Source organism: Macaca fascicularis, chromosome 15 (assembly GCF_037993035.2).
Source record: "Macaca fascicularis isolate 582-1 chromosome 15, T2T-MFA8v1.1".
In the NCBI taxonomy this organism is placed as follows: Eukaryota; Metazoa; Chordata; class Mammalia; order Primates; family Cercopithecidae; genus Macaca; species Macaca fascicularis.
The window spans coordinates 16,921,212-16,936,213 of record NC_088389.1 but is presented as its reverse complement, the minus strand read 5'-3'; the positions used below and the strand labels follow the sequence as shown (position 1 = coordinate 16,936,213).

The window sequence follows — 15,002 nt, the reverse complement described above, 5'->3', positions numbered from 1 at the left end:
ACAGAGCCAGGACTGGGCCCAGATGGCCTGGCTATAAGCCCTAAGCTCTTGACACTGCCCTCTCCTGACTCCCCACCCTATTCAGGTCATTACTTTCCTACACACCCTTGTGGTTACCACCTGTGTCCTCTGGTTATTTATGACTTGTGGGTGGCCCCCATCAGACATTGTGTGAAGGGGATAAATTATCGCTACTGTTTCTTGTGACATTCTCTATTGTGGGACCACAAAGCAGTGCAGTCTTGGGCTTCCAAGGGCGTTGGTCAGCCTGTGCCAGCCCTCAGGCCTCTTGCCCCTCAGTTTCTAGACAGATGCAGCCCTGCATGTCCTTGATCACCTCATCTCAGCTGCTGCTTCCTGGCAGGTGCTTCCCAAGAGGCTCCATGGAGGCCTCCATCCTTCTGCATTCTTCCTGCTTCTGACTCTAAGCGAGTCCAGCTGAACTACTGTAGTCTTATCCCTTCAGCCTTATGATTATTTTCCTCTCCCCTTAAACCAGGTGGATTACATTTCTCATGTTGCATCAGAATGATCCTGACATATACAAGTCAGAGGGAGAGAAGAGGAGGTGACTGCCACCTGCTCTCTGTTCTTGGGATAGTGTATGAGAGTTTACGATGGGGTGCCATAGTTTGCTTAAAAAAGAATGAAGCAAGACTTCCTGAGGCAGCTGGGAGTTCCACCTGCATGCATACATGTCTGCTTGCCTTGGACATACCCTACCCAAATCCAGGTTATGTATTCTTGAAAACCCAACCTGTCCCAGGGACAGATTTGTTTATTTAAAGAGGAATAGTTATATAATTCCTGGAAAGTACAACATAGGAAAAACTATCTGAAACCATTTGTTTTTTTCTCTGGCAAAGTCCTCACTATAGATCTTTTCCCTCTTGGGGTGAGAGGAGGCTGTTTTCTGGGAGGAACTGTAGGTCAGTCCCTGATATTTCAAGCTGCTTTGTTACTTCTGTTGCTTGAGACCGTGAATGCTGCTTCAGCAGTTATTTGCCTCTAATAGCAATTAGGGGCTTTATTTTTGTAACAATTCTTTTAACCCTCTGTGGAAGATTCTATATGCTAACTGGGCTCCTGTGACTATTCACATATGTGTCTCTTTGTTCCATGTAAAGGTGCCTTTATGTAGTGCTAGCCTTTGTTACTAACCATGTGGGTGTGATTCTGACTCCTTTTAATGCAAATTGTAGAGCCAGTTGGCTCTACTTGGGTGTACCTGATGAAACATACTTTAAAAAATACTGAGGGAAAAATGTATTACATTTATAAAATAAGACTCTTTGAATCAAAAAGTTTCTTGCAGATTACTTCAAAGTGTGAAAATAGTGTTGAGAAATAGGTCAATTATTTGCAGCTGATTTTATCTGATAGCAGCTCCTTGCAAATACCCGGTTAGATTGGAATGATAACAAAAGCAAGCAAAGAGCTTTGAAGAATGTCTACATCATTTGCTTATAAATAGCTGTATTGATTTAGGGGGTGTTGTGTTCTTACTACTTATTTCCTTCAGGAAATAACTAAATTAGAAATGTGATGGATCTTAAATGGTTTAGAGCTGATTCTAAAAGTAACCATAGCAGTGTGGAAAATTATGATCTCTCAAGGAACAAAAATTAGGTATTCTAACACTTCTGGATAGTAAGAAAACATTTGGAGACATTCTCAGTAAATTTACCCAGACTTCTAACAAGTGAAGTAAATGTCTAGAACGTAAGTTATCCCTTCAAACAAGCAAACCTTTCCATTTTTCAGAAAGTAAGCCTTTATTTGCAAATATAAATTCTAAAGTTTAAAATCAAGACAAATTTTTCCAAATATAAAATAAACAGGGCTAAACTGTTGGAAAACTAAAGGGCTCTCGAAAAGAAGTGATCATTGCTCAAAAAAGTGTTTACTCAAATGCCCCAAAGCCCCCCAGTCAGACACCACCCCTGCCCTTGTGGAGCTCACAGTCCAGTTGTGATCACCAGCACTGGACAAGAAACTGCAAGTGAATTGAGCATTATGAAGGAAAAGGCAAAGGAGCAAACCAAGGGGGCCCTGGCTACTCTGGGGGAACCAGGAAGGGCTTTCTGGAGGGAAGTAGAGTCCTGAAGGATGAATAAGCTGGGTGAAGAGGTGGGGAGGTGAACATTTTACACAAAGATGACAGCTTGTGCAAGAACTCTAAAGTGAGGAAAAACATGTTTGTTAGAAAAACTGGCTGGAGAGTAGAGAATGAGGGGGAGGGTGTCATGTGGAGCAGCTGCAGTGGAAGGGAGGGGAAGATTGCTTAGGGCCTAGACATGGGAGTTGGGAGGGAGTGGGGAGCCCAGGCTCTGACCAACCTAGGAGCAGTAGGGAGCCATGAAAGGGTTTTAAGCAAGGGCACGCTGGGTTGGATTTGCATTGAACACACATTACCTTGGCTGCAGCAAGTGGCTTCGAGGTCAGGCTGGAGGAGTGAAGACCAGTTAGGGGATCCTGTAGAAGCCTGTGATGAGTCACTGTATTTCAGAAATTTCCAGGGAGGGGGAAGGCTCTTTAAAAGCAGTTCATTTTAGAGCAAAGCTTTGGAGAGACCTAGAACAGCTGTCAGTGAGTATATCCCTTATACCTGATGAAGACACATAGCATGTCCTTGTACTCTGGTTTTGAGAATCCATTTGTGCATTTCAAGTGTGGGCCCCCTTAAAGCAGAGAGGAAAGAGCAAGCATGGGTGGGATCAAGCCAAGGATGCGGCAGAGCTGCTGCTTCCCGGAACAGGGATCTGAGTGGTGGCCGTTGCCCCCTTGATGGGGGCCACCACCCTAGGACCACGGTATTTCCCTTGTCAGGATTAGCAATAATGTTAACTGACTGTCCCCAGGTTGGCCAGCTTTTAGTGCCCAACTGAAAAAATTCCATTCCACATGCAGGAAGTCCAGCCTTTTTTTCATTTCCCCACCCCACGTTTCCACGGTTCCCAAGGAGCACGCATTTGTTCCACAGATCCATCCTGGTTGTTGCTTGAGCCTCAGCCAGCAGCCTGGCCCCAAACTTCTGAGCCCTCCCGCTGGTCCCCTCCTGCCTTTCCCAGTTGGACCTGTGTAGAACCAGGCTCCTGCCTTATCTGGAAGAGGAGGTATCTGTCAGACCACGAAGCAAAGCTTAAGGCTGGATTCTGGTCTGCCTGCCCATGGAGCCATAGGCCACGTTCCTTTTTCTACTCTGCCCCGATGGCCACGTGCTACAGGGGCCAACTCCCTGCCCTCCCCACCGCTAGCCCAGGAAGTCTTTGAACGAATCTCCCCTTCCCTAGATCTAGGCATTCAACCCTCTCTGGGATCCAGCAAACAAGGAAAAGCTTCCCTTGACCCCAGGCTCAAACATACTTCCCAGTCAACAGAATGATCTCAAAGCCACTATCCCATCCAAAATGAAGGAAACTATTTCCATGATTTTGAAGAGTGGTTAGCTACATTTTGTTTCAAATCTCTCCCTTCCAGAAGGGAAGAGATTGCCTTTACTTTTGCAATCTTAGGATTTGTTACCTTAAAATTCACACTTTTTCTGGGACTCTGTAGTCTTTCTCATTTCTTACAAAAGGCCAGTGGATGTTATTAAAACCCCCATTTTATGAATGAAGAAAAAAACACAGCTTGACTCATGACTTACCCAAAATCATATCCCAGGCGGATACCAAGTTTAACTCAAGATCTCATGCTTACTGCTGGGGTTCCACCCAGCCTTAACTTACACATCCTCTTTTTAATATCTCCGTCTCCATGGAAATAAACAGTGGAAGGAAAACATGTGGGGTTCAAGAAAGGAGCACTAGGTGGAAAGGCTTGTTTCCTGCATGCTTTGCTGCCCAAAGCAGGAGAACCTTGTCCCATTTGTCCCTTCTGGGACAAAGGGAGGATCTGCAGTCAGCTTTTCTCTGGGTCAAGAAGTTTTGTCTGACTCTACAAAACGAGGTATGAGCATAAGCCCATTTTGTGCAAGAAAAAGTGTTTTCATGGTAGGAGTCTTTATACTCATTAGGATGACTATTCCTCTTTGACTTCCTTTAGTTTTTTGGATTTCGAGTTAGAAACTAACACTAGCAATAATTACAAAAGCTCACGTTCAGTGTCTTGCTATGTGATTGTACTGCATTATCTCATTCAGTCCTCCCAACACTCCTTCCTTTGAGGGAGGCGTTTGTTTCTCTTATTTGCTAGCTGCAAAATATGAACAAGATTCATGTTAAAGTTTACACACTAGTAAATGGTGAGATCAGTGCTTATACCCAGGTCTGACTCCAGTGCCCCAACCGCTAACCTCAGAATATGCCCTGTGTTCCCCAGAACAGGCCTTTAACCTCTGGGAAAATCCACAGCTGAGAAGGAAAGCACCTCTAGGGACTCTTCCTGTGTGGAACAGGGAGACTTCCTGGTGGGAGGTCCTGGAGAAGCACATTGACTCATGGGTGGGGACAGAGTGGACTGAGTGGACACTGGTCTTCTACTGACACATTCTGACTGTCCCCTTGTACCTGGGCTGGCCCTAATAAAGAAAAGGGCTGGCGCAAAGGAAAGACTGGGGAGCTTCTGCAACCGCAGGACCAACCTGGGGCCATTGGGATGTCTCCTTGCATTGCTGCAGAGAGGAATAGTTAGGACAATGGCCCTGAGAACCTTAAGATTTCATGTAGTAGACAGCTTTTCAGATGGCCCCCAATGATTTCTGTTCTCTAATATTCATATCCTTGTATAATCTCTTCCCCTTAAGTATAGGCAGAACATAGTGATTTGCTTCTAACAAGTACGACAGAAATAATGGGATGCCCCTTCCAAGATTAGATCATTAAAGACTATCCCTGTTATGTTGAGTGCTTGCCCTTTCTTGCTCTCTTTTGGATCATTCATCCTGGAGGAATCCAGCTGCTCTGTGTTTGGTAGTCTTGTGGAGAGGCCCGTGTGGCATGGGATTGAGACCTGCCAACAACCACATGAGGGAGTTTGGAAGAAGATTCTGCTTAAAAGGTGAGCCTTCAGATGAGACTGCAGCCCCAGCTAACAGCTTGACTGAAGTCTCATCAGAGACCTTGAGCCAGAGACACCTAGCTAAGACATGCCCAAATTCCCAATCCACAGAAACTGCAAGATAATAAATGTTTATTATAAGGGGCCTAGTTTTAGAATAATTTGTCACACAGCAATGGATAATGAACACATTGCACAACCTTTATCACTACCCCACATTTATTGCTTTGTTGACCAGTCTGTTTTGGGACAAAATCAGCTGTAAAACTCAACACGTAAAGGACTATAACATTGGCCTCTAGGGCAGCAGGACGTACTGGACCCCTCTCGAAAGCTAGTTTTGAGGTGGGGGGATATGATAGGCTAGAGAGTGTGGTTGCTGCTTTGAGAGGTGATGAATTCTTGCAGTTCTGTAAGGAAGATGGGTGCCTGGGAATGACTGATTAGGGTCTGAGAGGGCCTGGAAGGTTACCCTTAGGAAGCCTGTGTTGTTCCCTGATGGAGTGTACAGTGGGCTCCTGAGTACTCAAGGGAAACAAGGATATATCCTTTTTTGTGACCATCCAGAAAGGCATTTGGTGCCCACTCATTCTTTTAAAAACTTAAAAATTACAAAAGTAATACATTGCTTGTCATAAAAATTATTCACACCGAAAAGAAGTGTATAAAGTAAAAAGTGAATGTGCCATTCTTCTTCTCCCACTTGCCAGAGGCAGCCAGTGTTTGCCATGGGTGTGTGTTCTTCCAGACATTCTGATCCACGAATACAAAAAGATGTGCCTGTGGAGGGGCACATATGATATTGTGCTTTCTAACCAAAGTGGGAACATTTTATATGTGTTGTTTGCACATATAAACTGTCATAGATATTGTACAGTGGCAGCAAATCTAGAACTCTCCTGTTCTTTCTGGTAGCTCTTTGGCACCCACAGATGCATGGGCAACGTGTTGGATATCGCCTGGATGAGTGCTCATTTGTCTAGCTGTGTCCCAATTGACAAATATTTAGACTGTTTCTAGTTTTTTCCTTTTACATATACAAGTTGAATATCCCTAATCTGAATATCCAAAATCTAAAACATTTTGAGAGTCAACATGACGCTCAAAGAAAAGCCTCATTGGAATATTTTGGATTTCAGATTTTCAAATTAGGTTTGCTCAACAGGTAAGTGTAATGCATATATTCCAAAATCTGAAAAAATCTGAAACCTGTAACATTTCTGGTCCCAAGCATTTTGGATAAGGGATGCTCAGCCTGTAGTGCAGTGGGGAGCATCCTTATCTGTGTGTCTTTACCCTCCTGTTAGAGTACTTCTGAAACACTGAGTGCTGGAAGTGGAATTGCTGGGGCAGAAACTCTGCAACTTTACAGTGCCTGCTGCTGGAATGGCCTCTGAAATGCTTGCAGTTATATTTCTATAAACAGGATATGAGTATGCCTATTTTTTCCACTCTCACCAACACTAGATATTACCCACCATGTTTTATTTATGCTAAAATTATAGGCATAAGATGCCTTTTAAAATATATATATATATATATATATATTTCTCTGCCCACCAATTCTCTTAGGCTCTAAATTAGGCAGCCAGGCCTTCAGGCCTCCCAGCCAGCTGATCAGCCACCCTCTGCCCTTGCCTCTGCTTCCTGAATATCTGTCCTTATTCCCTCTCCCTGTGTCCCCAGCACAGGCCTGCACTGCCCTGATTGATGAAGAAAGACTGCCTTGCTGTTGGGTTCCTGTGGAGAGGAGGCTGACCTAAATCCATCCCCTGCACACTTGCCTGGGCATTGGTCAACATTCCAGGCTTGGAGAAGGCTGTGTGCTTCTTTTAATCCTTTTCCCTTGTTGAGATGACTGGGGCGTAGGCCTCTGTCATCACATGGCCCCAGAAGGGAATTCTAATTCCACTCCCTCCACATTAACTATCCTTCTAGGCTCTGGGCCATTCCCAGCTCTGCTGAGGCTCAGGGCAAATGTGGCCTGTCTTTCCTCATCCAGGAAGCCCTCTCCTGGTACTGTGAGATGCCCTTCAGCTTCAGGATGTGCTGTAGCAGTGGGGAAGGGAACATCCCTTGAGCAGCCCATGGAGCTGGATTTATTAATATTATGACCGTCAGCAAGCACAGCATGGGACAGGCAGATGGCCCACCCACCTAGGAGGTGCCGCATGTGGCAGCGCTGTGGGAATGCCGTGCAGATGGGAGAGATTGTGTCTGGGCTCCTAGTGTGGGCTGAGCTGGCCCAGGATGGCCATTCAGGAGAGACAGGGATACTTGAATGTCTCAGGGATGGCTGGTATTGAAACATCATGTCCACAGAGGCAGAATCCCAGACTAGGGCTGGTTCAGGCCTGACTCTGAGGTCTGAGAGAGACCTGTAAGCAAGCGCCAGGCCTGGAGGCATGGATATGGGAGATGAGCCACCACTACTGGAACCGAGTTACCAGATGATGAGGACCAGGGCTTGAACCAGATAGATTTGGTCATCTGGTGACTGCCAGAGCATCCACAAGTAGGATGTTTGGAGTAGCAAAGCAGGGAGCTGATGAGTCTGTAGGCTGTAGGACAGATGGCAAGAAGAAAAAGAGCTGCAGCCTGGCAAAGGATTGGTAGCCCAAGGAGCTGCAGAACATTCTCCAGCACTGCCCCTTGTTACTCCACGTCCATTGTTTGAGATAAATTAGGCAGACAGCTATGGACAGGCTTTCTGACATCTAGGGACCTTCTGATATCAAGCTGCTGCTGCTGCACAGGCAGGCTGGCTGGCCACCTGACATATCCACTGCTATGGGCAGGAGGCTCCCTATCACCATGATTCTCAGATGTATTACTGAGTGATATGGGGTGACATAGGAGCTGTAGTGTGATCTCACTTCCTCCGTGGGTGTAGTGATCGATGCTGTAGAGGCAGGAACTCAGGAATCAGACTGAGTTGAGTTTACATTCTGAGTGTCAGGCTGCATGCACTTGGGCTGCTCACTTACCTCTTTGATGTAAGTTTTCTATTATGTTGAAGAGAGAGTAATTATAGAATCCACCTCACAGAGTTGTTGTGAGAATTTAAAGAGCCATGCATACTGCCTGGCACATGGAAAGCACCCTATAGATGATGGCTAGTATTAGTGCTATCCACATGAAAATACAGCTAAGAAGACTCTATCAGTGAGAACCCTGTTGCCCCCGTATCCCTATTGAGAAACACAGCATATCCAGGAAGGGCAGCATACCCAGGAAGAAGCCCATCTGGGCACAGCCAGGTGTCATGTTAGTTAGCCCCCTGGCCCTAGAAGGGTTGGATGTGATTTCTGGGATAGTGCAGGGGTCAGCAGCAGGAGGGGCTGGGGAATAGGATCCCATCTGATGAGTCATGTCTGGTTGGCAAATTATGGTCCTGGAGAGGATGGGGACCAATAACATCTGGAGTGTAGTCTAGACACTTTTTTGGATAGAGACCCAGCCTGTGACCCCTCCTTCTTTGGGAACCTACTTCCCCTGCTTCTCTCTTGGCACTGCACGCCAGCAGCAGTGTTCCTTCCACCTAACTCTGCTCCACGGTCAGAGCCCATAGAGTTGGGGTGGGTACTCAGCCCGAACCGGGCCGATTGGATCCTCTATCTGGGAGCCAGCATTGGAACGTAGATGTGCTGGCACTCAGATCAGGGGGACGTAAACTGAAAAATGCCGTCTGGTGCCATGTGCCGGGACAACTGCAGAGAATAGTCCACAGATGGATGCTTGATGAGAAGCAAAGAAAGAGACCCTGCAGGAAAGGGAAAAGCAAAGAGCAAGGGAGAGGAGCTGAGAAAGTTGCTGCCTTGCATCTTGAAGGCTTTCCAGGCAATTTCTAGTTCCTGGCCCTTGTGAGGCCCAGCTGTGTCCCTGCCCGTGGACTTGGGGAGATACCTCGTGTCCTTATGTAACCAGCTTATTAAATGAGCTGGACTCAATCAGGTGTAAGAAGAAACCAACCTCATTTTTCCCCGTGTCCTTTTGAGCCTACTCTGTGGATTTTTCTTTTCCCAGTCAAAGCTGAGAACTTAGCGGGTCCTTTGGTCTTTCAGGTGCTAGGCATGAAACAGCCCAATCCATTGTAACAATTCCTCATTCCCGACAGTCCAGTGTAGGAATTGCCAGTCTGGACTCCTAAAGCTGACCAGCTGTGGAGGTCTGGAGTGGGGGAAGACAGATGGTCAGCTTGTTTGCTTGTTTGTTTGTTTGTTTGTTTGTTTGTTTTGAGACAGGGTCTGGTTTTTTTGCCCAGGCCTGGAGTATGGTGGCATGATCTTGGCTCACTACAACCTCTGCCTGCTGGGCTGAAGTGAGCCTCTCACCTCAGTTTCCAGAGTAACTGGGACCACAGGTACATGCCGTTATGCCAAGCTAATTTTTAAATTAATTAATTAATTAATTATGGTAGAGACGGGGTTCTCACCATGTTGCCTAGGCTGGTTTCAAACTCCTGGGCTCAAGCAGTCCTCCCACCTTGACCTCCCAAAGTTCTGGGAGGCATGAGCCACAGCACCTAGCTGACACACAGTCAGCTTTTTCACTGGATCCTGGCCAGTCCCGCTGCCTCCCCAACCTGTTCACTGAAGTTTCTGGCCCGTGGAAACAGGGGAGGAAGAAGGGAGAGAGAAGGGTCCATCTTTCATAGCTGTTGGTAACTCAGAGCTCATGCACTGTGGGTTTGCTAGATGCTTGTGCAAGCAACCCAGTGCTGCCTTTCCCCCTCTTGGCTGCTGCTGCTTCAGAATTTCCCTCCTGGGCACCTCTGACTCAGCTGCTTTGATGGAGTCATGTATAGCTCCCTTCCTGGCTCCTGTACTTCCTGCCCTGCCCCCACCCCCACCATCCAGGCAGCCCGCTGGTCCTAGGAAGCCTGAATTTGTGCCTCGGTGGGCTGGCCTTGTGCTCTCAACGCGGGCCGCTCTTCCCACTGCTCTTTGTGTTCCTGGGCCTGAGTCAGACAGGAGTGCTTATGCCGGCCCATGCCAGGCTGTGGGAATGGTCCCTTGAAGTCCCTCTCACTTGACTGAAGGTGGGTGAAAACACCCACCTTCCTTGTGGTGGTGGGGACACGTGAAGGACAGCTCACTCTCCCCTCCCCAGGACCTTCTTTCTGTACTTCTCACGCAGCGTCAGGGAAGCCGTCAGCTAATGCTGGAGAGCCAGTGCGGGGCCATGCCCTTTGCAGGGATGATCTTGCAGCTTTTATCTTGTCCTTAGCCTTTGAAGTCTCAGATAAAATTGAGGCAGAAAGAGCACCTTTTAAACATGTTGTTACACTTAAAAGCTTCCATTTTTGACTTAATCTGGTCATGTGGGTTTCTCTTACTATAATCAGAGTCTTGACAAGTCTGTGTGAAACAGACAAGGGGATCTTGGGAAATCAGAGAGGACACCTTGAACCCCCTAAGAGTGTGAACTGTGAGCATGGTACACTCCCATTACCATTGTTTTCAGTAATTCGAAGGTTTCTCTTTCAGTCTTGCTCAAATTGGCAAGATTTGGGGGAGAGGGTCTTGTTCAGTGTCGCTTGCTCAGAAAACATCACTGTCTTCTGGCCCTGTTCCCCACACAAGCCCAGCAGGTGGGTGCCCCTTGTCACCCAAGAGACCAAGGTATTGGCTAAAACTGGGATGCAGGGGTTTGCCTGGGGCAGGAGAAAGTCTGGGCTTTGTTGACTTCCTTCTGGGTCTGCAAATGCAATGCAGCCACATGGAGAACTTAGTAATAGGAGGACTCCTGTGATTGTAGGCCTTAAAAGGTCACTGATGGGATAGGAAAGGATGGTCTGGTTGGCAAGTCCCCAGGATGCTGACTGGCTGTCTTTGCTGGCAGGTAGAGCAGTTCACTGGGTACCCAGGCTAGGGTTGGACAGAGCCCTCCTGCCCCATGCTCTTCTTCCATTCCACCAGCTTAGTGAGCTGACCCCCACCTTTCATTTTCTCCACATCTCTGATGAGCTGATTCCTTCCTCTCCTTCTATATAGCCTGGGTGTGGTTTGATTAAGATTCAGGCTTGGGTATTGAGATGGGGTTTGGGAGAAATAGCTGGTATCATGACCTGCTTTCATTTGAATCCTAACTAGTTTAGAAAAAGGATGGCTCTGCAGTGTCCTGCATGGCTTTCCAGAGCTCTCTGTTTGGGGTTTTGGAGCCAAGACCAGTGACCAGTAAAGTTGGGCCTTGTTTTCCTTTGCTCTTGTTCCCTATGTCTCACACGCTCCACTCCAGATGTGTGTGGAGGGGTGATGATAGCCTGGGCCAAGATTAAGATATTTTCCTCAAATAGCATTCAGATTCCACTGTGATCCCAACAACTGACTAGGGGCTTAGGAGAAGGGAGTTGAGAACTCTTACTTGGTGCCTGACACCCAGCACCTTCTGGATTAATTGCTGCTGGGCATTCTTACCAGCAGTCTGACTTCAGGCCTCATTTTTGCCTCTTTTGTAAAGTGAGAATAATGATCCCTCCTTCACAGAGCTTCTGTGAAGGTGACGTAAAACACACACATGCACACACGCATGTGCACACATACACGCGCGCGCGTATGCGCCTGTTTCTTTTTCTTTTCTTTTCTTTCTTTCTTTTTTTTTTTTTTTTTTTTTTTTTTGAGACACAATCTTGCTGTATCCCAGGCTGGAGTGCAGTGGTGCGATTTTGGCTCACTGCAAGCTCCGCCTCCCAGGTTCACGCCATTCTCCTGCCTCAGCCTCCCCAGTAGCTGGCACTACAGGCGCCCACCATCACGCCCGGCTAATTTTTTGTATTTCTAGTAGAGACGGGGTTTCACTGTGTTAGCCAGGATGGTCTCGATCTCCTGACCTCATGATCCCCTCGCCTTGGCCTCCCAAAGTGTTGGGATTACGGGCGTGAGCCACTGTGTCTGGCCACACACGCCTGTTTCTAAGCACATGGTAGGCTTCAGTGCGTATCAGTGCATCTCTCTCTAACTGCAGCTTTACTAGAAAAAGCTATCATATGGTTATGTCACTTGGTCATTAGGTAGAAGGATTGCTGGGGCCCTGGGTATAAGTGCATTTACAATTTCGCTATATACACTGGCAAATTACTCTTCAACAATATGGAGTCAATTTATACGTCCATCCATAGTGCACACATCTGTCCATTCCCTTGTCAACATAGATATTGGCATTTTTTTCATCTTTGCCAATCTGAGAGGCAACACGTCATGGTTTGTCCTTCACTTAGAGCACCTCTCTGATTACTACTGAGGTTGACATCTTGTTTACTGGCCATTTGTGAGTCTTCTCCTGTGTACATGTACTTTGCCAAGTTTTCTGTTACAGGATTTGCATCTTTCTTGATTTGAAAGAGGTTTTAGCATAGCATGAATATTCTGTATTTGCTATATATGTTTCAAATATTTTTCTCTTATTCGATATTTGCCTTTTAATCTTGGTCACGTTTTATTTTTTGTTTTGTTTCTTGGAAAGCAGAAAATTGGAGTTCTGAAAAAAGTTGTATCTTTTAGTCTTTTCCTTTAACTTTTGGGATTTCCTGTCATGCCTAGAACCAATTCCCAACCCACAGATTTGTTTTACAAGGAAACAGTTCTAGCGGCTAGTGTGGAAGTTGGATTGGAATGAGGGAGATGGAGAGTCCTGGTCTGGAGCCTGGTGCAGTAGTTGAAGGCAGAGGAGATGAGACCCTATGCTAAGGCAGGCAAGATAGCTTGGCATGGAGGGATGGATTGTCCTTGGCAGGGGAAGGGAGAGGTCCTTGTTTTTGATCTGAGCAATTGAGTACCTGGTGCCATTTGGTGAAAAGGGACCAGACCTAGAAGAAAGATGTGTCAGGCATTAAATGCACTGCCTGTAAGGTGCTTGGAGGACATCCGGTGGAGAAATCCAGGACACAGCTGGATGTGAGGAAGTGGAGCTCCAGAGAGCCATCTTGGCCTGAAGTACTATTGTGGTACTACTGTGGTCCCAGCTACTCGGGAGGCTGAGGGTATAAGTGGTAACCAGAGATAGGGTGAGTGTGATTTAAATGATTCTGGTGTGTGTCCTGGTGCCAAATCTCCTCCTGGTTTTACTTAAAGAGGCTCTGATATGGGAGACCCCCAGAAGGCATTCTAAAGCAGTAACACAGAGTGTAGATACATCCAAATAGCACTGATGGCTTTTATTGCAGATTCGTGTCATTACAAGGATAATCTGGGAATATATATTTTTTAAAACCCTCCCTTTTATATACACAAAACATGCTACATGGTACACTTTGTGAGAAATGCTGAGGTAATAGGCACACACCCAGACATGGACAGTACCAAACATCCAACATCTCACACAGCCTGGCCCACGTGCCCACCGGGAAGGGTCTCACCTTCTTGACTCATCCCTTGCCCCTCCTTGGCAATAGTCCTGGGAGTGCTGAGGCTGACACTTCGTGGCCAACAGGGCTCAGAAAGCCACCATGCTGCAGTGCATCAACCGAGGGGTCCGGTGACCCCTGATTATTCAGCAACTCCTGAGAAGTGGCCCATTTTCATTTTTGTGGCACTTGTTCTCCAGGGAAGTGTAGTTTGGAGATGAGATGCGGACTCTAGTCAGCCTGAGAGCGTGGAACCTCTGGTCTGTAGCCAGCTGGGGGCTGTGATGATCTGATGACTTCTGTTCAACCGATTATCTCCTGGCCAGATAGGTTATTATTTGTGTGAAGACTAAAATGACATGTAGGCTAAAGTGTGAATGGAAGATACAAAACTGCGAGTACATTATCTGTGTGACCAGTGGAGCTTTTGGCCTGGCCTTCCCTTCCCAACCAGAAACCTGGAGCCCAGAGTGTTTCCTACTCAGAAGCTGAGGAATCTTGCCTAGAAAGAAGGGGCTGTGTGACAGAAAAGGCAAGGAGTAGGTAGGCGAGGAGCACAACAGAGCAGAAAGGGGCCCTTGAACTGCGGTGAATGGCCAGGGACCGACACACAGAAGGCACTTAATGAATGGTGTCAAATAAAGGATAAGTGGGTGATGGATGGTGAAAAGTCCTGAGAATGGGGAAAAGTATGAAAATGGAGCGGGAGGGATTTTGAAATTTGATTAGGTGCCAAAAGGGGTTCTTAAGAGAAGAAGCTGGGAACCTCTATGTGAGAGGTTAGCATTGTAGACATCCTGGAAGAATCCAGGCACACGGATGCCAAGGGTGATCCTTTCCGTTGAGCCACAGTCTGTGATCTACCCTTAGACTCAAGTAATACAACACTAATGAAATGCTTTTCTCCTAAGAGCAAAGCTTCTGGTGACAGCTTCAACATCTGAGAACTGAATGTATGTGTGTTTAGGTATGTAAGGCAACCCTATATATGGATCTAGATATATCACATGTGATGTATATCTAAATGCATATATATGTGGTATACACATATGTGCACAAGGGAGGCTCATACACATGTATATTATGAAGGTATTTTGCAGTTGTGTTTTTATTGTAGAGACTTAATTTATTTAAAGAGTTGTCTGTAGTCCTGTCCTGTCCTGGAGACATGAGGGGCTGTCTGGTGTGAAGGAAAGTAGGAGGGATAGAAAACACTGTATCGATTCAGTTCCATCATCTGCTGCAGTGACTTCGGAAAACAGAATCCAGCATCCCGGTCCTCCCAGCCTCAGGATGAACTGGTGAGGAGTTGTTCTTTGTGCTGTGGCCAGTGTGACCAGGGTGGGCTCCTGGCAATGGCCATGAGAGGTCAGGAGGGGGAGCTGGCTTAGTGGAAGGTGTTGGGGTTCGGTCGGATCATCATAACCACTTTCTTGAGTGAGTAAGAGCCTCCTCGGAACTCAGCCCAGTAGACTCCGTCCTGGTAGCGGCTCCGGTAATGGCCCCCGCGGTACCAGACCCCGTTGAGGTTGGAGTGGGCACAGGCGTTATACCACCAGCCTCCCTTCTGGTAGTGGGCACAGTTTCCTGCAAGAGAGAAGGCAGTGAGAGCGTGTCTGGGAGGAGGCCATTCTACCTGTGTCCATAGTTTGCTCAG

At 46.9% G+C, this 15,002-nt stretch overlaps 2 protein-coding genes across 34 annotated transcripts in view; one reads left to right on the top strand and one right to left on the bottom strand.

Moving 5' to 3' along the window:
- The window catches only part of RALGPS1 (Ral GEF with PH domain and SH3 binding motif 1), a 309,728-nt gene that overhangs the window by 158,283 nt on the left and 136,443 nt on the right, over positions 1–15,002 (top strand). The window lies entirely within an intron of this gene.
- Positions 13,126–15,002, bottom strand: part of ANGPTL2 (angiopoietin like 2) — a 36,104-nt gene continuing 34,227 nt past the window's right edge. Inside the window, exon 5 of the mRNA XM_005582183.5 lies at positions 13,126–14,932. Within this exon, the coding sequence (XP_005582240.2) occupies positions 14,733–14,932 (200 nt within the window). The 3' untranslated portion in view covers positions 13,126–14,732. The remainder of the gene's footprint in view (positions 14,933–15,002) is intronic.